Here is a 27,328-nt window from a genome sequence, read left to right on the forward strand (position 1 = left end):
ATAATGCTACGTGTTCTGGGAGTACAAACTCTTGTAGTGAAATCAATTAGGTTGGATATGGGACACGAGGAGAAGAAATAATTGGACATGAGAAAAAGGCTGAACAAGAATTGCTTAACATCAAGGTTCAACAAAAGTGCTGCCCATTTTTCTCTGGCCAAGACTTTCAATCACACAGGAAAGAATTATTCCAAATTGGTACTAAGTCTTCTGTAGAGACAGACATAGCAGTTCTGTGCATTTTTCTTCTTTTTTTATTTGTACAGAAACCCAAATGTTATTTACCTGGGACTGGTTTACACTGAATAGATCCTGAGGGGCCACAGACACTAAAAGCAAAATTTTCAAAAATTAGAATGTTGCAGATGTCAAGAGCACAGAAACATAGAAATTTGTCACTTGATCTTCATTCATACTACTGGATCTTTTTCTAGGTGTAACGTTTTCCAGTATTGCCTATCATTATTTCATTCAAACTAAGTCATCACTTTCATTCTTTAAGTACAACATCGTAAAACTATCATGAACTACTTCATGTTGCAAGTTGCAATAGTGCAATAACTGTCTTTCAGAGCAGTGAACTTATAGCTAGGTCAGGGTGTTTTTTTTGTCTCTGATCAGTGCTATCATTAGTAAGGCTCTAGGAATGAGCAGTTAGGACTCTATCTCTTTCAGGTCCTGTACAGATTGTTTCAGATTACAGTGATTTTGAAATCCCAGTTTTAAGGGAGGCTGCAAGGCAGAGTAGCCCCTCACGTTCCAAAGAGCCATGAGAATCAAAAGGTTGTTCTAGAGACATCTCCAGGTTTCATGCCATTGTATAATTTATGACACTTCAAAGAGTATCAATGAATTTGCTAATACACTTGTTATAATGACACTGTCAACCTATAGCCTGGATTATTAGGGGTTTGGAAAACTACAAATGATAAGTTTAGAATCTGTACATATTGTACAGCATTTTTTAAGTCTCAACTGGAATAAATACCATTGTTCCTCTGGTTTGTACAGATAAATGCTAGAGTATACCAGTTGAAGTTGCATCTCTATTTGCTTCAGGCACAGTAAACTAAGTAAGGGGCTCATCATATATAAATTATTTCCTGAATTACTGCATATGTTTTTGCATTTTTGTATACCATTGTGTACAGTTCTCTTCTGTGGGTATTTCATGCCCAGGGGGAACGTGAGTTCCATTGACATAACACCAGCATTGATCTTCAGGCACACATTCCTTTGTCTCTTCATTATAAACAGGCTTCTCCTTAGGGCATCTGGGGTAGCAACCTGTTGGTGACCAGTAGAACAGTATACAGGGTGTAGAAGTATAAACAGTTAACTCAATGATAAGGATACTTTCTGAAGGTAAATGATTCTCAGAGAATCATAGTGAAAGAAATAGAAAATTTTCAGTTCGCATTAATCCTTCGACAACTAGTCTTTCCAAAAGACTTAAATCAAACACTTCTCATTAATTCAAAACCCACATGGACATGTTCCTGCATGATCTTCTCTTCAGGTGATCCTGCTTTAGCAGGGCAGTTGGACTAGATGAACTTACAGCCCTTACCAGTTTAGTCATGAAAACTAGGGAAGCTGTTTTTTTCTAGTTCAAGATCTTGGAGAAGCCCCTAATGTATATTAATTTCTATGGGCACCTAGTAATTTTAAGATAAAGAAATAACCCGATTTTTCTACAGATACTGAAATGTCAATATATCAATAATATTTTTGTGATGAATATGGAAGTGGATTCATTAACAAACAAGTTTTCACTACATTTCTTGAAACATTAAACGTTGTTTATGTGCCTTTAATAGACCAGGTATCTCCACCCCAAACAGAAGATTTATCTGCATATTTCCATATCCTTGGAAATATGACACAAACTCCACCTGCAGGGGATTAATTATCTGTCAATTCTCATCACATTTTTCATCTACACTTTAAAAAAATTATTGTGTCCTCCTTCCAAATAAGCTCTCATGAAATCCATTTACAAAAAGTCCTCGTTATATCGTACTGGAGTTCTAAATAGCCTATAAACTGAATCACCATGTAATTAGTTGTACTTAAAAGTTACTTCACACTGCCGCACTGTTGTCCTCACAGTGTGCTTTGCATTTCCACTGAAGATAAGAAACAAACAACCAAGAATAATTTAGAAAGAAAATTGGATATATTATAATCCGCCTTCTGGCGCTTTCCAAATCTTTCTAATAATCTAAGACAACCTATTTCAAAACATGGAGTCAATTTTTTTCTTTTTTTTAATATTTTGGTTAGGGTTTATTTGTTTATCTGTTTTGGTTTTTTGCTTCCAGTCCAGGTAAAAAAGACTGTGTGGCCAAAAATGTGGTTGTTTTCTCCAACTTTATTATGTGGTAAACCAGAAGATATTTGTAAAGCCATTTGCATTCTTGGATCATTCCAGTCTCCGTAATCTGAAACTCCAGTTATCAAGCAGAAAGACTCTCACCTACTAATATTATATCGCTACATACTTTGACAAGTTCAATGGGATTTCAATGGCTTGTGCATCCTTTAAGTGGGATGAAATGCAAAATAACCTGTTTTAGCCTCACATCTTGGTTCTTAACAAAAAGTACAAATGAAATACACTAAAAATAGAGGTAGCCCCCAGTAACCCTCTGCCAACATTTTGTGGTGTCCATTAAGAATCCAACATATAGGAGCATCAGTGTTCTGATATCAAAGGCATTTTCCATCGTAAAGATAGGAGGATGCTGCACATTAATAAATTGAAGGCAGATCTGATGCACAAAGAATTATAAGGTTAAAAAAACCCCAACCATCAGAAACTTGCCTCTTTGCCATGTAAAAAGTTTTTTCTTTTGAAATGCCCTTAGAATGGGATGCAAAATAATAATGGTGCAATAATCTTGCATGCTTCAGGATATTATCCAAGTGGACATCTAGTTTTATGGCTGACAGCAATGTAACTATCACCCACAGATGTTAATAAATAATAAATTACATTATAGGAAATATTTATGTAAGACTGAAGATAAATTCAACATAATAGATTGAGGAGTATCTTGTCAAGTTGACTGACTATTCTATATTCATTAAATGATACCTAAACAAAGTTAAATACATGAAAACAAAAAAATAGCAAGGAATTTTTTACCTTCCAGGTATGGTACTGAAAAGTTGGTGCTGACATTATTAATCATCCTGCAGGTCGTGATATTACTGCCACAGGGCTCATAGTGCCATTCGCACTCATTACGAGGGTTGTAGTAGTCACAAAATATTGCTGGTGAGAAAAAAAGAGAAGTGGATTAAAAACATGGTTGCCAGAAGCTACGGTAGCTGTCACCAGGTCTTCAAAAGTACAAGCTAAATGAATCTACATGTTAAGCCAGCAAAATTTCTCTTGAGGTATAGGACCTGGACTTTTAGTGTTGATTTTAAATTAAAATGAAAAGCAATTTTCTGAGAGTATTTTTCTTCCCTAGCTAATATCAAACTCCTAAGAACTCTTACAGTATATTCAAAATAGTTTTACCTTGCCGTATCAGATGGGCTGAGAGTCACCTTTAGAAGGCCAAGAACAAGCATATGAGACATTATAAATTTAACTTAAAACAGAATTTAGCTTAGATGACTACGGAGAGAGGAAGGAGCTTTTATAAAGTTATATATCAGAGCTGACTGAAGCTTACAACTCCTGTTTCTCTGACTTCTTACACATAAAAAATACAACTAGCTTTAATTCCAAATCAGATGTAATTTTGAAAATTAAAAAAATAACATTTCTGCCACTTATAATCTCAAAATTTTGTTTTGAGTACTTTTTCTGGGTACTTTTTGGGAAAATATTAATTGAAATATTATTTTGCATTATTTTACTACATAGTGGTATGAACATTAGCAACACTTACAGACACTGCTTAGTATGCTCGATACTGATTAGGTTCATCTGCATAGGAGTACTTCTATATACCTTTGCTAAAAGAAAAGTTCCAGTTCACTAATTATCAAGCAAATTGGAAGGATGACTTGAAACCTAGCCTTAATACAAAAAAGAAAGGGAAAGGAAAAGGAAAAGGAAAAGGAAAAGGAAAAGGAAAAGGAAAAGGAAAAAAGGAAATTAAAGAAAAAAGAAAAAAAAGCTAGGCTGAATAAAAGATAATTTAAATACACAAATATACTAGTTCTAGTTGTTCTCTGATAAGCTGCAAAAATAAATTGCATTGCATTAATGATTTATTTGATAGGCTTTCTGACAGCAGCCAGAAAGATATAGTTGTGTTTAACTGTTACTCACGACATATATCAGGAGTTCTCCAGAAAACACAGGCCTCAGCTTTGGTACATTCTTGAGCATATGCAGCAACTGCAGAACAGAAGCACTCACAGTCTCCACCACTGTCACAAGAGCAGGCATCATGAACACAAGCTTCATAGAAAGGAATTGGGTCCACCTGTTGGGGAAAGAAATGATGCCCCAGTTCAGCTTCAAATTAGTTTTCAATCTATTAAGCTCAAGACATCTCTAGAGATACAGGAATTAAGCTGGGCAGCAACGAGACATTTTCTAAGAATTACCAAATCTCAAACAAACATCTTAGGCTTGAAGCTGCCTAATCTATTTTATGTAATAATAGACTTAAAGTAATGTAACACCCTCATAATTCGCTATGACTGAAAACATAAAATACTAGTCCTTAGCAGTGCCCACATTTTCTAACAGAGTGCCATTTTACTGCTCTCAGAACCAACTTGGATTGATGCCAATGAAGGTTTATCTTCAAGCAAGTTTTGCCAACCAAGCAGTGAGCAATAGGAGAAAGGCTACACTTCAGAGCAAATACAAAGCAGAGAATTTTGTGCTTGTCAGTTTGAGTGTTAGCAAAAACATTTCCACTTTTTTGCTTGGGAGTGCAAGAGGAGAAACCTGGACTGGATTTCAGCTGCTGAATAAATCAACATGGCAACTCATATTAAGTTAATAAAATCAGTAATTCTGTGTGATTTTTTCATTGTGAGTTAAGAACAAACTGTTGTTAATAATACCATACTTCAGGAAAGAGACAGGGAATAGAGAGGTACGCTCTCTTGTTCACTGTGCTCTGGAAGCTGTGGACTTGGCAGAGTGTATGCTATGACAATTTGGAGGCAGAGTACAAGCAGCTAAGCCTGTCTAATCTTCATGTTGTCAATGAATTCCAAGAAGATCCCTTCTGTGGGTTGAATATTACAAGGAGCAGTGGTCTCTTCAACAGGCACCTTTCAAGTATAGTATGCATTTCTATCAGAAGACAGGTCTGATGGTCACAATGCTTTTCAGAACTTATGGCACTGACAGTCTTCCAACAAGAGATGGTGCAACTGCAGCACACTCAGACCTATTCAGGTTAGATTTATGAAGTTAACTTGCGTAGCAGCAGCAGTGAAACTGGTGACGAATATAGACTTGTACAGCTGCAGAGCACCACTACTGACACGGTCCTGTTGCCACAGATACTCAAACTGCTTTGAGTAAGGCTAGTTGAAATGTGGTGACATCTGCAGTTGTACTAATAGAAGATCACTCTATTTAACCATCTCTTCATTCATTTCTGATGATCTCTCTGTTTTTGCAGTAACAGAAATCCACCGTGCTGTCCCACCACTTACTGCCCTCTACAAACCTTGGAGTGACAAATTTTAAAGACTTCACTCTGGATGATGCTGCATTCTTTCTCTGCCCAGGACTTTCGATGTGGTTTCACATCACAGGGCTTAATCTCTTCTGTGACATCCGGGCACATGGAAGACTGTTTCCAGGAATTTCCAAACTTCAGAGCATTAGTTTCCTGCAGCCCACTCCTTGTTGTAAAATCATTGTTAGATTTGTCATCGAAGTTGCCACAAAGACCACACAGTTTGCCCTGGAAAAGGAAATTAACATTTCCACAGCTTTTAAACGTACTATGAAAGTGAGAAACAGACTCTAATAAAGTAAGAGCAAAACACTGACATTTAAAAAGGACACCTGACTCTCCGTGTAAATGAAGGATTTTCATCTTTACTTTCAAATCTTTTGTACAGAAGTGAAAAATTTATTTGGCTGTGTACTCAGCAATCCACTCAGCTGCATGTCTTCCCTCCCTGAAATCGATTGTATCTAGTGTATTTCCATGTCTCTGTGGTCCTTTATCCAACTCATATCACTGAAGAGTGGCTAAGCCTCTTTCAGCTGAGAAGAATTAATTTATTTTCCATTATTCTCAATTTATCATAACACAGCTATCAATATAAGCCTGACGGAATTTCATTCTGCTCAAATTTTTTTTTTAAAGCTGCTAACATAATGAGCACCATTTCTTCATCCATGCAAAGAAAAAAAAAAAGATGGGACTCATTTTTCTCATAGAAAGAATCTAGGAACTTAACTACAACAGTTAATTTTTGGTACTGTTATTTAAGGTACATCAGCCTCTTCAAACAACAGAATGTCCCTGTTTATACAACCCCACAACTCCTCATTCAGCCCAATGAATTCAGTACTCTATAATTCAGGATGCTGATTTTTAGAAGTCTGAACCACCTCCATACATTGCATAGGGAGTTTGGTTTTAACTCAGGGCTGAGATTCCATGCAGGCTTCCAAGTGAATGCACAGTCCGTTCACGTCCCCTGAATTACTTTGGATACTTGGCTCTCAATACTCACAAGTCAGAATGCCTTAGTTGTTCAGCTTTATTGCAATCATATGCTAAGCATCTTCTGCAATGCATTGTGATGGACTGTAATAAACTCTAGAAGCACCTCTGCAAGCTGTGATAGTGATAATGCATGATAACAATCAATGTGCAGAGGAATTCAACACAGAGTCAGGATGAAATAACATTACATATTTCCTTGGCTTATTAATCTATTAATATTACTATTTCAGAAAAAGACAGACAGATCCTAACTTTGTAATCGGGGGTCAGTTTGATGAAAACAGTAGTCTTCTTATCCCAGATAAGCATCATGCCATTGCTGGCCTCGATAACAAGGTAGAGGCCTACTGTCCTGTTCCAGTAACGCACATCATCACCAATATCTCGTTGAATTTCTTTATATTCTTTGTTCTCTAATTTCAGTTCGGTTTTCTGAAAGGTATAAAAGAAATATTGTAACACTCACTTTTATGATGAGATAAAATATTAGACACAATACAACTCATTCTGAAACAAACAGCTCAAAGTCTGGGATGACGTTCTATGATGACAGAAAGTGTCTTTGTTCGAGAGAGGTTTCATCACCTGAGAATCTACAACTTTACAGATTAATCTGATAGGGCCTCTAATCTTTACTTGTTATAGCAGCTTTTAGGGATGTGGCTTTTGAGTGTTACTTTTTTTTAAAATACTTGAATATTGATATATACTGAGTATCATTACTCACCCCTAGAAACATTTTAATAGCCTTTGAACAGGTGACTCCTGTAGTTCCACAAGGGACATTCTCTGTGATGATACTGAATGAGCCGCTGGAGTTTTTGTCACCACAAAAATCCTATTAAAAAAAGAAAAAAAAAACATAAGAAAATTAGGTAGAATATTGAATTTTTAGTTAAATCTAATAATAATTACAATCATTTAAATCTTCACAGTGTATAAATCATTACTGCAGCTTTATATGTGAAATCCTACATTTTTCAGACTCATGATCATATACACATACATCTTTGTGTACATATAAACAGTTTATACAGTCGCATGTGTTACAAAACTTGAAAAACAAGTAGGACAACAAACTAAAATTAGGAATATACATTTAAATATAAATATCTTTATTTTGTACACTTAGAATTTGATTTATTTCACAACTGATAATGAGTTGTTAGCTCTCGCTATAAAATAGTCTTGTTACATACAATTTATGACCACTGTATCAGAAAAAAAAACCATTCACACAGCTTGCCTGCACTGAAAATACAGAATTTATCTTGGCAGAATGTGTAAACACCTCAGAAACAATGACGGCAGTCAATAAGGAATGACAAAATGAAAGAGGAAAGTAGATCTTCAAGGCAATCAGATGCCATTTCAGCCCTTCTGATGAGTATTACCTGAGTAGCCACATATTCACAGCTCCCATCAAAGTCATAGAATTTTCCATCAAAGGTGATATAATGGCCACTTCCGTATATCATACAAGTCCCATAGCACACATATTCAGTGCAGCTCCAAACCCCCTTTTGGCAGGTACTAGAAGAGAGCAGAAGAGATGAATTTTCAGAACCCACCAAGAATGTGCTGTCTGGAAAACTGCAGAACAAAGTAGCTCCCTGGTAGAATGTGATAATGCACGCAACACCTGTTTCAGTGTAATGGAGTGTCTTGTCTCAGCTTCAATAGTTTAGCCTGATTTTAAGATCCTAACATGATTCTTAACTCTGACCAGCTACATTTTTCAGATCTGATAGCATTTGTGTTTAAAAAACAACTCCAATTTCCCAATCAGAGGTGCCTACTGAAAACAGAGGTAGCTATTACCCCCGTACTTTCAGCATAATCTGTAATTCCACAGATAACAAAAGATATCCTTGAAGAGAAAGGTCTATACTTGCAGCCATCCCAGCCATTGTAGTACATAAGCCTAGACATGACTATTAATTTATTGCATGGAATATATTCTAGAAGACAGTACAAAATTATAACTTACCAGGTGTTGCAGTCTACTGTTATCTTCTGTCCAGAAGAATACCATAGGTTGTTATGAATGCATGGGCAGTCGTTCTCCTCAACACAGCCCCCTCTCCCATCATCAAATAGACCTTCAGGACACACACAGCCTGAAACGCACTCTGCCTGGAACTAAGGAATATAAGGAGAAACTGTTAATTTATTAAAAATTACTGCATTTTTTTCACTTCTTCACAAGCACTCTGGTAAAAACAGCATTTCTAACCAAACAGCCTAATATTGATTAGTTTTATAAGGTTTTTCTTTCTAGGTTTCTAATGTTTTTCTTTTCTATTTTGATTGTCTAATTGGTTTTGATTGTCTAAGAACCCAAATTATATTTCAATTGGGAGGTATGACTCTACTGAAGACATAGTAAAAAGGAAAAGGAGAGGGAAACCATAAGGGGAACCATCATTAAACTGGCAAGAGAGTAATATCATTGGGGAAAAAGAAAGGAAGATTCAATCAAAGAGAAATAAACTATTAGTTACAACTGCATTTTCAGCATTGCACTCTATAATTTAAAGAATATAGAATAAAGGAAACATGACATGCAGAAAAATTGAATACATACATAATCAGTTCGAGGAGTATGACAGCTAAGTTGTACAGGTGTCTGGGAAGTCCACTGTGGGGATGCATTGCAGTCAAAGTAGATCTTGTTAGAAGAACATTCTGTTGCATCTGAAAGGTACATTGTTGGTTTAGATGAATCAAGAAAAGGCAAGAGAAATGTGTGTAAAAGGTTGTAGTAACTGAGGCAGAGATCTCGGGGTACGTCTATCCTCATGAAGAAAAGAGGCTTAGTGAAGACAGCACAAAGTGAAAATGTGTAACAGTTTCACAGAAAGAGAAAAAACAAACAGGCAGAACAAATAAGTTAAGAACACAAATTGAAAGTGCAGGTTTGGGTTTGGAGGTTGGGTTATGGTTTTTATTTCATTTTACTTTATAGAATGTCACTTACTTTTCATTCGTATTTTCACTGAAGTGCACTGGATCTTTGCATTTCGGCAAACACTAGAAAAGAAGTGAAGTAAGAGGATTTTTTTGTTTTTAAAGTCAGCTCAGTGTCTTCAATTTGTATCTAAGGATTTATTTATATACATTTGAGAGTGTTTATCAGAGACACCTTGCGTAATTCATACTGGTACTTCAAGGTGAACTCTACTGAAGTGTACTCATGGATTTTCACTTGGAGAAAAAGTGTAGCAAGATCTTAGGCATAATGCACAGAAGGATTATGTTTTAAGGAATGACAGTTATTCTAATAATCCTTAATATTATGCTTTTTGATGACTCAGGAAACAGATAATAATGAAAGAGATATTAACGATAATTTCAATCAAAGCCTTCAATTGAATACACAGTATATTTTCATGCCTATTCAACTCATACACTGCAAATTTATTGGCCTGTATGCGTCATCTGCCAGATGAGAGAAGGAAGTATTTCACAGTTTACACTGATGATTCACGCAGCAGTTGTCAGAGTCCATGATAAAAATATCAGAATCATGACAGTTGCTTTCAAAAGCCTGTGCTACAATAAAAACATATTAAGGGGACCTTCCTTCAGTAGAAAACACAAGCAAACTGTCCCTGACAAAAAAGTAAACAACATAAAATTATAGCTGTCCTTTTATCTTCCTTTTACACCTCTGCTCAACAAAGCCCTATTAACAATGCAGCTGCAGAGTAATGTTTATCTGCAAAGGCCAGTACTCGCACTTCCAAACACAGCTACACTTCTCAATTATTAACAAAGTACATTGCAACAGGATGATGCTTTGCTCAGTATGAATATAGCTTGAAACATATTAAATATGTTCATTAAAGCACCAAAAACACCTAAAGTAGCCTACACCTAATAAGCAAATTTTAAAAGGGCTTTTATCCCCACAAACAAGAAGCCACAATAAAACATACCAACGTTCTCCATCTTTTGTGATATAATCCCCTGCTTCCAGGTATGATCCCTTGTAATAACATGTGCATTTGGAGATGGGCACACAGGTACCCTGGTTATCCAAGTATGTATTATATGGGCAGCCACAGCCATCCACAGGAGCAAAGTCTTGCAAACAATGCTTTTCACCATCAGCAAGGGAACGACAAGTTTGCTGGCACATTGTAAGATTGTAAAGGAAGATCTGATTTCCTGGACAGGCAGATACTTCACGAGCTGGAGGGAAAACAAGTAAACTGATAAATAAGGGAGGCAGGATGGACAGTTCTACCTTGACATTCCCGTTTGGGTTCCTCTGGCTGTGCAGTATGTAATGGTAAAAATACTTCCTTAGATTTTACTGAGGTACAAAAATCTCATAAGTCACAAGTATTGCTAACCTAACGTTTTTTTACCACTTGAAGGCTTCTTTTTATCTGCTACTAATGGTTACTACTTTCATAGCCATATATGTTTCTCGTTTCATTATCAATCAGAGAGACTACAATGTAATAAACTCCTAGTCTCAACTACACTGTACTGTTGATGAAAAGCAAGCATAATGATAAACAAAGGCACTGATAAGCAAAGACAATGTAAAATCCATGATGCCTGGGATTCCATTAGTCAAAGATAGAAACAGCATTATATTATTCAAACTGGGGAAAGAAGGTGAAAGTGAAAAATATTGCTTTCTACTTTTAAATATATCATGAACAAATAACAGCTAACAAATATAACATGAATTAGCAAACATTGTAAGCATCGTCTCTTTTAAGCCCATTAGACATCTCTAAAATATTCCAAATCCCTTAACATTGAGATCACTGACAATCAAATTCACAGAACCTCCTTATTTCTGGTTGCTAATTAATTCCATGGGAAATACAGATCCACTACTTACTGCAGACACTTTTTCTCCAGCCTCCTAGTATGATCCCTTTGAAAGCACAGGCTCTTGAGTAAGAGGACAAGGCAGCACACAAGCATTCTTCATTGTCTTCGCAGAGGCAGGTGTCATATTTACATCTCTGAAAAAAGAATGAAAGGGTCACCAAGTCCACAGAAAACCAATTGGCAATTGGAACTCAGTTGTCATGAAACATCCCATGTCCTGTTTCTGTTGTTGTATTTATTAATTCCCATGATCAGAGAACAGTGGAAGGAATAGGCAAAGACAAGAAACTGGAAGTGCTGCTTCTTTTCATACACAATGAAATGGTTTGGATGCTTATCCTAACCTAAGCCAAGCCTCTTGAATGTTTAAAAAGTAGCCAGCCTCCTAACAACACCTTCCTTAAAAGATTTTGATACCATTCTTTCTCAGTTACAACTTAGAAATTCAGAGATCCATAAAAATTAAAAATCATAATGGCAAAATATTAAGCAGATCTATGAAGATCTTCACGAAATGTGAGCTCAGACTGAGTTACGGGTATGAGCAAAGACTTAGGAATTTCTTTTTCTTTGTTCAGGTAAGCCTCACTTACCACTGAACAGTGATGAGCACAGGGGAAAAAGAAACCATGGAGATTTTGGCATGAACATGATTTGGTGTTACATTCCAACCAATACAGGAAACTTAATAAATAGTTACTTTTTTTTTCCTGACTGAATAGCAACTAATGCGTCCAAAGGGTAGACGTAAATGTCCTGTGCTCGCTTGCATCTCTTGAATCTTCTTTCCAGTTCAAAAATCCAATCCAATAAAAATGTACATTATATACAAAACACAAAGAACCAGAAGAACAAATTTAACCTTTTCTTAAGCAGCACTCCATAAGAACCTCATCATAGGAGATACTTTGGGTGCACGTTATGCTGCCTCAGTTAATCACTGCAAAAGCTTCACTGGCTATTATGGACAAGGTACTCAGTAATGTTTCAGATGTTTGAACAATGATAAATGTCTATAGTCATTCCTCTGAAATAAAGCACTACTAAAAAGAGTGTAAGATTACAATACCTTATAGTATTCTGAAGGATCAATGATTGAGTGACATCTTTCAAAAGGACCCTCTGGTTTTTTCAGCAAAGAACACCAATGCTCAGCATAATTTGCTGGAAAAAAAGGAGAAAATGACATTATATCATTATTATTCATTACATTCACTTAGATTCCTGGTGCCATGTCCAGTTATGTTGTCAGATAAATGCAATGCAACAATGAAATGAGACAACTAGGCACTATAGGGAGTGGAGAAAGTGCATGCAATCACTGTACATATAATTCTATTCTCTGATTCAGTTATCTAGCAATAAACACGCAATCATAAAATCAAAAATCATATCTTACAGCTGCAACTTGTCTACGTGGAATTGTGACAGCTTTTCCATTTGGGGACCACAAAGCTAAGTTAAACATAATGATAGATAATACTACAAAATACAAGCTGCCTTTGCAGATAATATAAATTAACAACCTGGTTTCCCCATCTTCCAGCTCAGGAGTCTTCTACAATCACTCCCTAAATTTTCACTTCAATTTGATGGGAAATCAGTGCTGGTATGTATGCACACTTGCAGAAATTAATGATTAATTTGACAGTCCTCAAAAAAAACCCCCTCAGTGCCCCACTAAAACCTTTACACTCACGTTGCAGTAATATACAGCAAACACTGCTCATTCTGGCAGAAACCAACCATCTGACTTAGTGTGCTTACCACTTTCAATGCTGAGACTGCAGGGGTCTTCCAGCTTTTCTACCTGGTCTGTACAGGTGGGCTGAGCTTTCCATGTGTTAGCAAATGCAGATCCTGTAGCTTCTACCAGCCCACTGCTAGTTCTAAAGTCATCACCTTCCATTCCATTAAAGTTTCCACAAAGACCTATTGAAAACGAAAGTAAAAATGATTACTCTTTCTCATTCTAAAAGGTGAAAGAGAAAGTGATAACTGATCACAAACATTAGAAGCAGAAGTTCATACAGCTCATTATTCCATCTCAGTACTAAAACATACTCTAAGTACTGAAGATTTAGAAGCTCTATTTTAAATCTTTAACCTCTTGAGAAGAATAGTCTTCAAGAAGATATCTTTGCCTTAGGAGACCAATACCCTAACCTATACTTATGCTTTCTGCAGATGTTAAAACCACAAAATGCACCAAAAGCTCAGTTTTGTGAACAGTTAAAAATTAAACTGAATACAAAAGTAAGGAATATTCTAAGAAATGTTCATGTACTGGCACCAGAGTGATATGTCACTTCAATATGAAATAATAAAAATGCATTTCCAGTTTGCTTGAGTCAATTCTCTTCAAATGTTTTGGTTTCTGCTTTTTTAGTTTACTCCTCTTAAATAAAAAAAAAATAGCACTAATTATCACCCATGTAAAGAATACCTGACTGGAACAGCATAGCTTTGCTTTGTTTGACTAGACACTTGCCTTGAAGTTTTCCTTGGACTGATTGATCCACAGTTGCAAACAGCTGCATTACTGGAAACAACTGGATCTGCAGCCGAAGTCCAAAAGCAGTATGTACAATAAGGTAGTAGGAAGATGGCTTGAATACTGAGAAGCTGGCTGAAATAAACAACAAACCAGGAACTATGCAGTTAACACACATATAGGCTGCCGAAAGTAACACTTCTTACTAGCTTCTAAGGTATCAACTGCCATGAAAACTCTCAGATCAGGATCAAATGAAATTCTTTTTTCCTCTAAAAATCACTGGCCATCTAGATAGACTGCTGGTCCTCGCTAACTTAGCAAGTTGATTATCTATAATCAATCATCCACTGCTTACAGAGTCAGTCTGCCCATGAAATTCTCAATGATGACTATTAAATCACATTCCTCCCCAAGTTGTTCCAAAATGTAACAAATTTCACATGCCTCTCTTCCACTGTGTCTTTGAAAAAATATACCTGCACTTGAGAAGTCAGGAGTGCAACATGTCACACACAGGGCTATGACCCTTACCTGACACATGAGGCACGTTCACTGCCATGTCATTCAGTAACACACTGCCGTCTGCTCTGAAAACCACCACCTGTATAAGGGCAGAGAGAATCAGTGAGGTTCCAGGTACTGAGAGGAAAAGGAACCGATAACAAACACAAAAACAACAACAAAAACGGGAGATATTTTGCACCTTTAGACTGTGAACTTAAAATCTTTGAAAGGAAGAATATGTCTGCAAACTGATTGCAGCAGCTGACCTGCAGGATACAAGTAAATTTTGGTCTTGCTATTCAGTGTTCCACTTATATCTCTCTACAACAATTTATAGCAGTAACAAAATGCAAAGCTCATTTATATTGGGCATCTTGGTTTCAGCAAGTAAAAGAAAATATTGAGCCTGCAGAACCTATAACAAGTTCCTATTCCCTATAAAAGCATGTGACACAGCTTCAGCGTAATGGTTAAGTGTGATTCTGGCATGTTGAGACAGTAGTTTGTCTAGCTTCCTCATAAAATGCTGGTCCATACAAACAGAAACATAAAATGATGGGTTTCTGATTTGGTTTGGCTTTGTTCTACTTTTGCTGGCAAGGAAGTAGAAGACTAGAAACACAGCAGGAAAATTATGTCTACATTTATGCAAAATTCTGTATAAATAAAGTATACATATTCTTATAGCCAAACAGAATACTAAAATGAATGAAAATATAAACATTTAAGAAGGTTGGATTGTATCAACAGACAGAAATGGGACCTCTTCCAAAAATAACCTAAATTAGATTTTTAAAATTATATCTGAATAAAGTAACCTCCTGTCTGGGGTGCCTCGTCTATCCACAATAGTGACTCTAGAAGAATTAGTTACTGCTCTACAGTAAAGGAAATACAATAATTTTCAACATATCTGGCAAAACAGAGAGAACACTTACATTTTTTTTGTGATCTACTAGCAGCACAACAGTCTTCAAACAGGTCTGCCTCTCTGTGGAGCCACAGGGAGCTAGCTCTGCCAGGAGAGCATGACTGTCATTTACAGTACCCTACAATCACAGGGAAATAAATGTCCATTAGTCCAATCAAACATAGAATCATAGAATGGTTTAGGTTGGAAGGGACCTTAAAGCTCATCCAGTCCAACCCCTGCCATGGGCAGGGACACCTCCCACCAGCCCAGGCTGCCCAAAGCCCTGTCCAACCTGGCCTTGAACACTGCCAGGGAGGGGGCATCCACAGCTTCCCTGGGCAACCTGGGCCAGTGTCTCACCACCTCACAGGAAAGAATTTCTTCCTAATATCCAGTCTAAATCTCCTCTCTTCCAGTTTAAGACCATTCCTCCTCGTTTTATTGCTACCTGCCCTTGTAAAAAGTCCCTCCCTGGCTTTCCTGCAGGATCCCTTTAGGAACTGGAAGGCTGCAATAAGGTCCCCCCTGAGCCTTCTTTTCTCCAGGCTGAACAGCCCCAACTCCCTCAGTCTGTCCTCATAGGGGAGGTGCTCCAGCCTCTGATCATCTTCATGGCCTCCTCTGGACCCAATCCAACAGCTCCATGTCCTTCTTACATTGGGGGCCCCAGAAGTGGTTGCAGTACTCCAGATGGAGTCTCACCAGAGCAGAGTAGAGGAGCAGAACCATCTCCCTTGCCCTGTTGGCCACACTTCTTTTGATGCAGCCCAGGATGCTGTGCCAGCTCATGTTGAGTTTTTCATCGACCGACACCCCTAAGTCCTTCTTCTCAGTACTGCTTTCAAGCCATTCTCTGCCCAGCCTCAGCCCAATCATCTCACGAGATGATTTTCAAAATAAAGACTAACGTCATCAGTTACAATAACGATTACTGTAGAAATTAGCTATTAAGACCACCATGTCAGCACTGACTCTGGAAGCTGAACTGTCTTTCAAAAAAAATCAGTGGTATGGTTTTCTAGTTCAACAAGATATTTGTAAATCTCTATAAGAATGGTCACCAGATATTTTAGGGACAGATGAATGAAATAGCTGCTGAGTTCCTTTCCCTAGCTGACTTTGACACTCAGACACAGAAACAGCTATTACAGGTCTGGCTGAGGGCACCTAATTCAAAGAACTTACGATTTTTGCAGTCTACCTATCCATGCAGCCAGAGTTATTCTTTGATTTCTTTATACAGGAAGGACTCCACTGGACAATGACAGCACACATAGTCCACTATCCAACTAAGTTATCAACCCATTGCATTAAATGCTCAACTTCCCCCTGATGGAGAAGCTTTCAACATTTCTACTTCCATCATCCTATAAAAATGAAATAAAGTAACAATACACAGCTGTTATGTATCAGCAAATAGACACCTGCATTTACAAGAGACAAGCCCTACAGTGCACAGTACCTTGGCCAACACATAGTAACAGTCTCCGTGGAAGGTGTATTTCTTCCCATCAAAGGTGGTGATATGGGAACCTCCTTCCACTGAACATGTGCCTGGACAGGGTAAATCTTTGCATGACCATCTGCCCGAATCACAAGTGCTATAAACAGACAAATAATAAAAAAAATGCTTGTAGATATTGTAGGAGAGCGCTGAAATCATCCATATACCTAGCAAACAGCAAGATATCCCCAGGTGTTATAAAACTATATCTTTGATCATTTCCTTAAGATTTCCTCTCTGAGGAAAAAACAAATGACACAAATAGAATAAAACTTTTCAGAAAACTGGTTGTATAGACATGCAAGATAAATGTTAAGTTCTGAGTGCTTTCAAGAAGTCTCCTATGACAAAGTGGAAGATTGAAAAACGCAGACCGTTTACAGTCATCTGAAGAAAGGTGTAAAAATGAACATGACCCTTACCATTCTTCACATTCATTGGTAATGCTTTCTCCAGGTGAATACTTCTTTCCATGGAGTTTGCAGTGGCACTGGCTAACAGGAATGCAGCCTTTTTCAGTAATATCATCAAACACAGTTCCTGTAAAGCAGAACAGTAAACTATACCAGCTCTTTCTGAAATAAACCATTTCCACCAAGGAGAAACTCTGAAAGCAGAGGCTGAGATTATCAAAACTGTGAAGAATACTGTTTCTACTTTTTGTAATTCAAGACACATGGAAAATACTTTTATCCAACTTGAAAATATAAGTCTGGCCATTTATATAATACACAGATGAAGTATACAAGAACAATCTCAGAATTATACATGTGTAGATTTTCAGACCCTCAGGCCTACTCTGTAGACTACCATCGTAATCTTTTTTTCCCTGAGGTTCCCAGTAAGTCTGAGAATTTCACTCACTGTCCTCAATTAACACTCTCTGGGCAAAAGATGTCCATTGTTTCAGAATTATTCAACCTAAAATACATGACTTTCTACATATTAGCAGAAGTCCATTTGTTGAGAATTAAAAAACAGATTTATTACCTGTCATTTTGCTACTACGATTTAACTATAAAATAATTGATTAATTAAGTAATTATGACCTATTTTAAAAAAAAACAACAACCTTATAGCTATGTTCCCGTAGTGGGGAAATAATGAGCAGGAATATTAATTTTTAAGATATAATTTGACTAATTTAATATTTTCGTTATGACCTCCTTTGCCAAAGTTCTTGGTTTTGTTCCATACCCAACACCTAGAATAATACTTGCCTTCAGGGCAGAAACAACCGTCCATGTAGTGTTCCTCACAAAGGCTGCTGACCTCCAAGTGTGAGCAAGTGTCCATGCAGGGTGAGCTGCTTTCTCTATAGACCATGGTATCAGGACAGGTCTTGGCTGAAAGAATGAGAAAGACACCACCAGTTATTTGAGTGTGAAGTCTATTATTCCTTACAAACCGCAGATCGTATCCCCTGCTCCCCTCAAGCCAGCGGTGTCCCAAGCCAGACTCCACCTGGCAAAGCATGTTCATCTGTTTTTGAACTGGTTTCTCTGCTTTTTATATTTTTTTCTTTTGGTCTCAAAGAGATCAAATTATCCCAGTCATCTGCAGCATCAGACTGCACAGTTTTTTAATGGGAATAGAATTTCTACTTGCTGAGGAAAATTTCTGAATAACAAAGGTAATAGAAGAAGAAAACAGGAAGGATATTGTGTGTAGTTTGTTGCACTACTGGTATGAAATGCATAATATGTGCCTATAGTTTTGTAAAGGAGGAATGAATGTAAATGTTTCACAGTGCTACATCCACAGAATGTTTTTTTGTATAATTTATACAGCTGCTTACGGCAAAAGTTCGGTGTCCTCCATTCACTCGGCCGGCCACCCGCATGCGAACACTGACGAGAATACTCAGAGATGGTGCTGCAGAGGCAGAAGGAGTCCTCATTTCTATTACATGCACACTTGTCTTGCATGCAGGCTTGGATGTACATTTCCAAATTAAGACGTAGCCGACAATCAGCAAATGCAGAGGAAGTCAGCAACCTCTCACACTCATCACGCTAAGGGGGAAGAGTAATAGTATTTAAGAGATTTGTAAGCACCTGAGCTTCTAGACACTTCCTGTCTTGTCAAAAAAACTGCTGTCTTCTGAACAGCAACAATTACTCAAGAAAGGAAGAAGAAACCATTCACCCTAGAAGCTCCTCCCACACTAACTCCCCGTAGCACAAGGATGTCTCCACACGCCCACGCAAGTGAAGTTCACCACTAGGAATACTCACATGCCCATTACAGCTTGGAATAGCCTGAGTTTCATCAGGATCTTCACATTTGGCATTGGGTTTGTTGATCTTCTGTAAATTCCCGTATGTAATTGAATTGTAGCTTGCATCTATGAGAAAAAAATTACAAGGAGGACTTGCTGAGCCACAAAAATAGACAACAAGGAGCATCTGCGTTTCTATGGTATCAAATATGCCTGTTAGACACAGGTCTCTACTCTGAATTATGTTTATTATGCCTAAGTGTGCTCAAAAATTTAGAGTGGTAATGAGAAAAGAAGGCCAGTAGAGAAAAGAACAGGATGGTTCATCTGGAATAAAATAACCTTAGACAAGGAATGCAGCACTACTTATTCTGGGGCAATCACAGAAATCTCTGAGGTGAGATTTTCTCTCCTGTAATGCTCCTATGCACAAAGCTTATCAGCCTGTCTTCTGTGGTATCTGTCAGCGTGGTAGAATGACTCACCTCCATTGATAAACTCATTGTAGATTGGAATGCCATTGTAATCCCCACAGAGACCACATGTATGGTTATTAAATTTGCTGTCCAGCTCCACCTAGGTAATGGAAAGAAAAAAAAAACCCAAAACAATAATAAACAGAAAATAATGATCTGGAGCATGAAGACACTCCAAGGCAAATACATTTACCTGAAAGGGAAGTTGCTAAATTACAGAAGTGATGGTGAACCCAGGCAGCGATTGCAAATTAATTTGTAACGTAGTTACTAAACACACAGTTAGATGCAAAATTAACACAGAAAAAGTTACTGAAGCTCCTGAAATTCAATAATGGCATTTAACACCATGGTTACTCTTTTGTAATCATGTCTTGTAACCATAAAGATGAAAAGGGAAAACATTCTTAAAATCACAGGACTTTCCCCTCCCCCCCCCCTTTCTTTTCCCCCACTGTGGTAAACTTAGAAAAGTTGATGATGGTAATAATTAAAAAAACAAATTAAGGAAAATGGAGATTGGACTGTGAGGGTGCTATAGCAAAAACACTAGAGACTTCTCAGAAAGCTCCTTTGCCCTTTCTTGAAGCCAGTAAGATCATCTACATGCCGTACTGCTACCTCTATCACACTGCAGAGAAAGCAATGTTATATTTTTAAAATAAGGTACTATAAGTACCTTGGAAGGGTCAGGCTAACACTAGCTCTGTTCAGTTCCTGAGATTTTACTTCAGTTCAGTATACAGTAGTTTCTTAAGTCCAAGAAATACCAGTAAAAGAGACTTGGGTCATACATACCATCAATGCATCTTCCTGATTCCATATCAGAGTCAGGCCTAATTTGGCATAAACCTTGGTGTAAATGTCATTGGTCTCAATGAGCAAACCAGAGCTGTAGTAAGGTGTCTTCACACTAGGAAGAAAATCAGAGAGTTTACATCAGTACAGAAATATAAAGGGTGACATAAGGTCTGTAATAAGCCAAATACCCTAATAAATAGAGAAACTAGTCTCTCTCAACCTGCTTCTAACTTCACAGGATGTCTTGTTTTAATGAGTTATAAAATCCTCTCTTTCTGAGGCCTGATGTGATTACACGTTGCCTTTAAAAGGCAAAGCAATTTCAGAGGCAAAGCCTCCCCAAGAGTATGAGCTCTTTAAGAAAAAAGCCAAAATGTCAGATATCTTCAACTTAATCAAAAGATAATCTATTATTATTGTGGTATTAACAGAGGATATACAAACACTCACTAATAATTTACTTCAATGAAAGAATTAACAACATAAATGGATGTTTTGTTTACCAAAAGATACGACAACCATTTCAGAGAGAATCAATATTCCTTTGCAAGGATCTTCCTCCTCAAGAGAGAGTTCAAAAAGCACAGGCAGATACAGGAACTGCCAACATAACTTTGAAAAGAAGGGTGCATGTTAAGAGAAATTCAGTAGTTTCAGTAGTTAGCTCATCAGTTTTCACAGCAAGGCATGTTAATGTGACAGAAGATATCTCGCAGAAGGCTGAGCATAGATGTTTGTGACTGGCCAGATCTTTCTCTGGTTCTTGTACATCTGTCTTATGGTACACTACGTAACAAGACATACTGCTGAAATTCCTTCAGCAATAAAGGGATTGTGGCAGGCAGCCTCATCCTATAAAATCTAAAGAACTAGAGTCTGTTCGAACAGAAGCAATGTATACTGGGATCTTGTTGAAATAACCAGTTCATTTTCTACTGATTTGGCCATATAGTTGTTACCTATCAGGATTCGTGTATGTCTATGCGCATCTCTTAACTAGTCTATTGGGAGAATTTTATTTCCTAATTTCGTGTCACTGGTGTTTTTCCAGTTATTTTGGAATTTTCAGGCATTCAGGCATTTTTAACATGGCCAAAAGACTTACACATATAAATACTAGATGGGAATTTAGAAGTCATTATTTCCACTTTTGGCTGCATTGTTCATCCTCTGGACAATGAGGCCTTAAAATAACATGTGTTTGGAGAGGGATTATAATTTGAACGTATTTTCATTGCAGTGGCTTCCAAACTTAAGAGCAAAAGCCGAGTTCCGGAAAAAACCCAGACCTTCAATGACAATAGAAGTATTTTTTAAAAATTATGCTAAGACATATCAACTGCCAGTTTCTTCCATCTTCAGAACTATGCCTTAACCGATGAGTTGCTGCAGTTGTTTCAGTGTGTGCATATACACACAGTGACAGGATAGGCTAGTGATAGGAAATGGCAGGTTAAGACAGTACTTGGCACCAGTAATGGTGTCAGACTAGTTCCTTGTTTGATCATGTTACAGGAGGAGAAAAATTCTTCACAGCCCACTGTGAAGAAGTACATATTGCCACATACAAACTGTTAATTTAGACATACATTATATCTGTTATAATCCCTTGAGGAATGGCTATTGGACCTTAAAGGATTATTTATGAAGATCAGAAAAAAACCAACTCTCTTCTGCCACAAAATAAGAGAAAACGACCCCAGAGAACGGATCTTCATTTTCGAGGATTTGCTAGACTATCTGCTAAGGGATCTCAATGGGATGCTGTAAAACAAATGAAGCTATGTCATTTTAGGTCAATTAAAGATCTCGCTCATGGGCTGCACTGTTTCCTGCAGAACCAGAAAAAGAGCAATTCACTCAGATCTCTTCCTGACTTATATTTAAGTTATCTCTTATGCCAGTGTAGAAGTGATGATTAATACTAAAGCCCCTCCTCAAAGCCATTTTTATGGTGCATTTCAAAGGGCTTTTTTTTTGCCTGTGGAAATGCTTGTAGCAGTTACCTTAATGGTACACAGACAGCTGTGTAAAGAAACAATCCTGCTTTCATCTTCCCAGCATATTTCTCTGAAATACTACTACAGTAAAGGAACTTACATCCGCCCATCCACGACAGCCAGTTTTGGTGTGAGGTACACTGTAAAGTCCTTGATTGTTATCAGGATATACTGGATCTCGGGGTGGTCGTTGCTGTTCAGAGCACGCTGAATGTGGACAGAGAACTCCTTGTACGACTCTCGGCAGTCAGAAGCAAAATTATACTCGCAAACGCCAGGGAACTGATACATGTCTCCATCAAAAGTTTTGAAATGGTTGTTTCCCCAGGTGCTGCAGATGTAGTGGCCATGGTTTCTTGTCCTTCCTTTTAAGTGTTGAAAAAGAAACAGGCATCAAAAAAGTGAAATGAATGAGCCAGAAACAAGAAAATGTAAGTGTTGCATTACACCCTAGAAACTGCTTGCAATCACATGCCCAGTGATTCTGCAGATCTCAAGTTTGAGCAAGTACCTGCCTATTAAACAGAAGAGAGGTGCATCTCTAATGGAAAATAAGACAGTAACAAATACTGCTGAGACCTGGGAATATCTTATAATCACCACCAAAGGTGAAGAAATTCTCCATGAGGTGGGAAAATGTAACCCTCTGACCACTAACAAGCTGGTGCATCAGTGCAATGGGGCTGCTTTGCCAAGCATAAGAATGTATTCCGAATCACAGTATTATTTTAACAATATTAAGTAGTAAGAGCTATTTTCTTCCCTGATGCATGATGGACTGGAAAGGAAATACAGTTAGGAAACCAAGGAAGTACCGCTCCTGTTCTGGAAGACAAATAGGTTAAATGTTATGAAAGGACATGCGCACAACAGGAGTTCTTAAAGAATTCCTTCTTTTCCTGACAGAAGTAGTGATTTCTATTATAACAGAACAGAAATCCTTCAGAAGATAGGTCAGAAAACTGCAGTAGGAGAAAAAAAAAAGATTGGGGAGGGGTTGCAATAGCAAAAGTCGAAGATTGTTATATTTGTTCTCTTCCCAGCCATCTATAGCAACAAATAATGCAAAATAAGACAGTCTGATAAATCTCAAGACGCTGTAGATTAGAAGTAAAAATAAACGCTGAGCCTCCTTGGGAAGCTTGCCAAGGTGACAAAAGCACATATGCCACTCACCTTCTCTAGATTTTCTTGTAGTGTTTAATTTGAGAAAGCAAAACTACCAAGGGGACCTCTAGGTTACTGTGCATTGATGGTATCAATCATACCATCATACCAGATACATCCAGCCAAGTTGGCATGCTTCTCTTCCCAGAAGGAAGCCTACAGAGATCCTCCCAGAGCTCATAGCTGGGTTACCAAATGCAAGATAATGCTTTCCTCCCATTGCTGAATTCAAGATGCAGCAGACCAAGGTCAATAACCCAAACCTGATCACTGCACAAAATTCAACACCTACACCTCCAAAAACAGTTTTCGGTATAAGAGCTCCATTTCAACACTTCAAACAAAGCTGAAAACAAATAGAGTACATCAGAGCTTTTACAGAAGGATTATTAATGTCCTGAATGTCAAAATGAGCTTTGTCCAATGTTACTACCTTTACTTATGAAGAAAGTATTTATGTCATTCCAAAGTAATGGAAGGGATAACCATCCACTTTCTTCATTCCTATAACAATGAACCTCCAAGACTCTTATAGTTACTTTCTGTCAAGCAGTTGCCATACCTAGGAAAGTCTTAACACGTGGAAAGAAAAGTAACATTGAAAGTATTTTCCAAGTACATCAAACTAGAGATTAATGAAGTAGATATAGGTAATCTCTCCGAAGAGAACAGTATCTACTTGCGTTGGCTGAGCCACATAGCCTCAGTATTGGACAGTTTAAGAAATTTAAGGCACATTAAAACTTCAGTGCGTTATTTAAATGCACTGCCTCCTTCTACCTCTGCAGTGGCATTTTAATTCTCTCCTGCTTTTCCAGGAGGCAATTTGCTAATATTTCTATTCTAGAGCTTACCTTTTCTTATTTCATTTGCATAGGAAAAAGCCAGCCAGAAGATAAAAAGGCTGGCGACTCTTAGCCCCATGGTGGCTAAGGGGGGTGAACTGGGAATTCCGCTGAAAACTTTTCCTTATATAATATCTACTGATGCAACTGATTCTATCACAAGGGAGGAGATACAAAGGGAGGAGGAAAGAGGAGGGGTAAAAAAATAGGCGTGATATTTACAGAAGATAAGAAGTAAACAGACAGGTATTTTTCACCATAAATGAAGGAATTCAGTATACAGGAACCAGTATAATATTGATTCAGTAATCATGCAATTTTTTATTGCCCTATTTCATCTACAGGATGCTATGCTTTTAAATCCTTCAAGTGCTCATACCAAGTTTAACCTTCAATAACTCCTATAACAAATAGTGAATTTTGGAGTGGCTGAACAAAGAAATCCCTTGAAGGAAGTTTATTATGAGATGCCCTCAAACAAGGCCTTCAAAGTCAAAGGATTTTTCATTTTTCACCATCACAAAGAATGATTTCTGTAAAAATTTAAAGACGCTGGTGAAGCTCCTTGTAGACAACAGTAACCCTTACAAATAAAAATGTTACACTATGCATTGTAAAATTATTTTGCAAGCAAAACAATTGTTGGATTATGTTGGATTCCTTTCATATGTAAAGCTCTGGGGGGTGCCTAAAACAAGATACAGCCCATACTGCATTTTGTGCCCAAAACATAACTGAGATGGGGTGACAAGGGAAGTTCAAGAAATACACAGCAGAAGAGATGCTCTACCAAACACTGTCATAGTGCAACAGGAAGTTCATCAAAAAGGTTGTAGAGACTCTCACAACATATTAAGCTTTAGGGAAAAAGAAAAAAAAATGAAAAAGGGGAACATGTTACTGTCCAGACCGAGTAACAATTGTTTCCAGACAGAAACCCCCTAAACAGCTCATTCTTGGTTACTTTCTACATGAACAGTAGATCTGCGGTCTACTTTCCCACAGCAGATCCTACGCTGTAAGGTCAGCTTTGCTTTGTGCAAAGATGAAGAGGGTCATAGGGAGAAGAAAGCAGAGAACAGAACCAGGAACGAGTTCAGAGTGCTGCTTCAGAAATACAGAAGATGAAGTATTCAGAGATGTTAGGTAACACTTCAGAGATGGTGTTTCTGCAACTCTCTTCACAAGACAAAACACAGGATCCTTGAGGTAAACTACACTTACTTCAAAGGATCTTTTAACACGGCTGCTTCATAGCACTAACTTTTCTTCCTAAAGCTTCCAAGCCAGGCTCTGCATTTTCTCATCAAAAGTTTCTCTAATCCTCTTAATTGCTCAGAGTGTTCCTTACTTACATTACTTAAATTACGAGTAGAACTTTTCTATTTTGTAAAACACAAAGAAAACTCTTCACTTAGCCGTTTTGGCTGCTTTAGTCAACTGAAAATATCCTTTTGTAATAAAGGCATAGTCTTTAGCTGGTTTATTTTTTTTGCTGCTTTTATCAGCCTAACCTCAACCCGATCATCTTCTTGTTTTCCCTCAATACATCTCAAAAGGTTTTAGATTTTCTGCTTTTGCTATTTGAGGATACAGATTTGCACTTCTCTAACCCTTACATAGGGTATCATTCACTCAACACTCATGACTGAAATTAAGTAGTCACCCTTTTCTCCTTTGGGAGTCTATTACTAGAAGAATGTAAAATCAATTTTCATTCTTGGAAATCGAAATAAAAACAGCGATAACCAGGTAGAACAAACCATCTAGAGAAAAAAAAAAGAAACACTGTCTACAGAGATCTTTCCCTGATAGTTACTTTAGCAGGTTTAACTTCTTATGAAACCTCAGAGACATCTCCTGTCTTGGACTTTTCTCTCTTTTATGCCACCAAAACTCTTTGATTCCCAAAGGACTTTTTTTGAGCTTTTCTTTTCCTTCTTGTGGTTTTTTTTCAGATAGTCTCCTGTGTGGAACTACTATTGCCACCCCCCCAAAAAAAAACCTCCATGACATGATTCATATACAGTCTTTGCGAACTGTAACAGCAATTCCATGTACACAGCAGACCTGGTCCCTTTTTAGACTAGATTGGATATGTATGCTCACAGGTGTAAGTTGGAAACTTCCATATTTTCCATTCAGGTTTCTCTGCCACAAAACTTCTATATCTCAGCTAGACTATTTTTTTTTCTTTTTGAGTGACCAACAACTTCTTAGTGTCCCTTCTTTGGACATATAGGAAGCTGTGGCTTGCTGTGATATCCTAAGCTGGAAAATAAGTGAATGCAATGTGCCTTTGAGCACTGAGACCACTCTAACAGAATTTACACTCAAGCTTACATAGCTGTGCTGATCTGAGGAGAAGCGAGTACGTATCTTTACCATCACAATTTGTAAGTAGCTGTACCGTTTGCTAGCACTAGGAAGCGTCCTAAACTATACCATCTCTGTTTCCTTATTGCCAGAAGGGTAATGATCCTGTCTAGCAGCTGCTTTATATGCCTGTCAGAAATAATCAGTATTTGAGGTAGACAGTCATAGCCTTTTTATTTCATGCTCAGCTACCTTACAGCTGGTTGGGTTACACATTTTAAAACAGAAGAATCTTAGTGCACAGAGAACTCTGCATCCATACGTACGCATTAATTTATTTGCTATAATCTCTTTGACAACTTGAAGTAATCAATTCTGAAGCAATCATTTTTGGAAAAAGATAATTCTGCTTTAGCATTAGCATCTTTGCTTTCAGCTTACATCAGTTCTCTATATCTGAGTTGACTAGTCTGTGGAACTTCATGCCATTCCTTGCTTCTGGTCATCTTAGTCAGAAGTCATCTTCTTCTTTCCAATGTCAGTGTTCGTT

General features: G+C 37.6%; 2 protein-coding genes and 1 long non-coding RNA gene across 3 annotated transcripts; all 3 read right to left on the reverse strand.

Annotated features, from left to right (window-relative positions):
• Positions 1-285: 285 nt before the first annotated feature.
• LOC104538570 (mucin-2-like) lies at positions 286-13,443 on the reverse strand (the record flags this gene model as incomplete). Its single annotated transcript, XM_010181820.1, has 15 exons — positions 13,302-13,443; positions 12,604-12,698; positions 11,542-11,668; positions 10,619-10,874; positions 9,658-9,710; positions 9,265-9,374; positions 8,668-8,819; positions 8,072-8,210; positions 7,405-7,515; positions 6,930-7,109; positions 5,661-5,900; positions 4,295-4,451; positions 3,152-3,280; positions 1,140-1,287; positions 286-329 (listed from the first exon to the last, which is right to left on the reverse strand). Coding segments are annotated over exons 1-15 (2,083 nt in total), but the record flags the coding sequence as incomplete, so codon positions are not given.
• A 623-nt stretch (positions 13,444-14,066) lies between these two features.
• LOC104538564 lies at positions 14,067-15,548 on the reverse strand. The gene is made up of 3 exons (XR_728117.1): positions 15,474-15,548; positions 14,563-14,632; positions 14,067-14,163 (listed from the first exon to the last, which is right to left on the reverse strand). It is a non-coding gene; the product is annotated as an uncharacterized LOC104538564 (long non-coding RNA).
• A 3,548-nt stretch (positions 15,549-19,096) lies between these two features.
• LOC104538579 (mucin-2-like) lies at positions 19,097-24,541 on the reverse strand. Its single transcript, XM_010181833.1, has 5 exons — positions 24,472-24,541; positions 22,551-22,815; positions 20,448-20,562; positions 19,659-19,749; positions 19,097-19,299 (listed from the first exon to the last, which is right to left on the reverse strand). Exons 1-5 carry the CDS (start codon positions 24,539-24,541, stop codon positions 19,097-19,099), a joined length of 744 nt encoding a protein of 247 aa, XP_010180135.1.
• Between the last annotated feature and the right edge of the window lie 2,787 nt (positions 24,542-27,328).

The sequence above is a fragment of the Mesitornis unicolor genome, unplaced genomic scaffold (assembly GCF_000695765.1).
Source record: "Mesitornis unicolor isolate BGI_N332 unplaced genomic scaffold, ASM69576v1 scaffold22210, whole genome shotgun sequence".
NCBI lineage: Eukaryota > Metazoa > Chordata > Aves > Mesitornithiformes > Mesitornithidae > Mesitornis > Mesitornis unicolor.

Coding starts and splice junctions, on each gene's coding strand:
- LOC104538579 (XM_010181833.1), bottom strand. CDS start 24,541: ATGGGGCTAAGAGTCGCCAGCCTTTTTATCTTCTGGCTGGCTTTTTCC. Junction 22,816..24,471: donor TGCAAATGAAATAAGAAAAG/GTAAGCTCTAGA, acceptor AACACTTAAAAG/GAAGGACAAGAAACCATGGC. Junction 20,563..22,550: donor GCTGTCGTGGATGGGCGGAT/GTAAGTTCCTTT, acceptor TTTTCTTCCTAG/TGTGAAGACACCTTACTACA.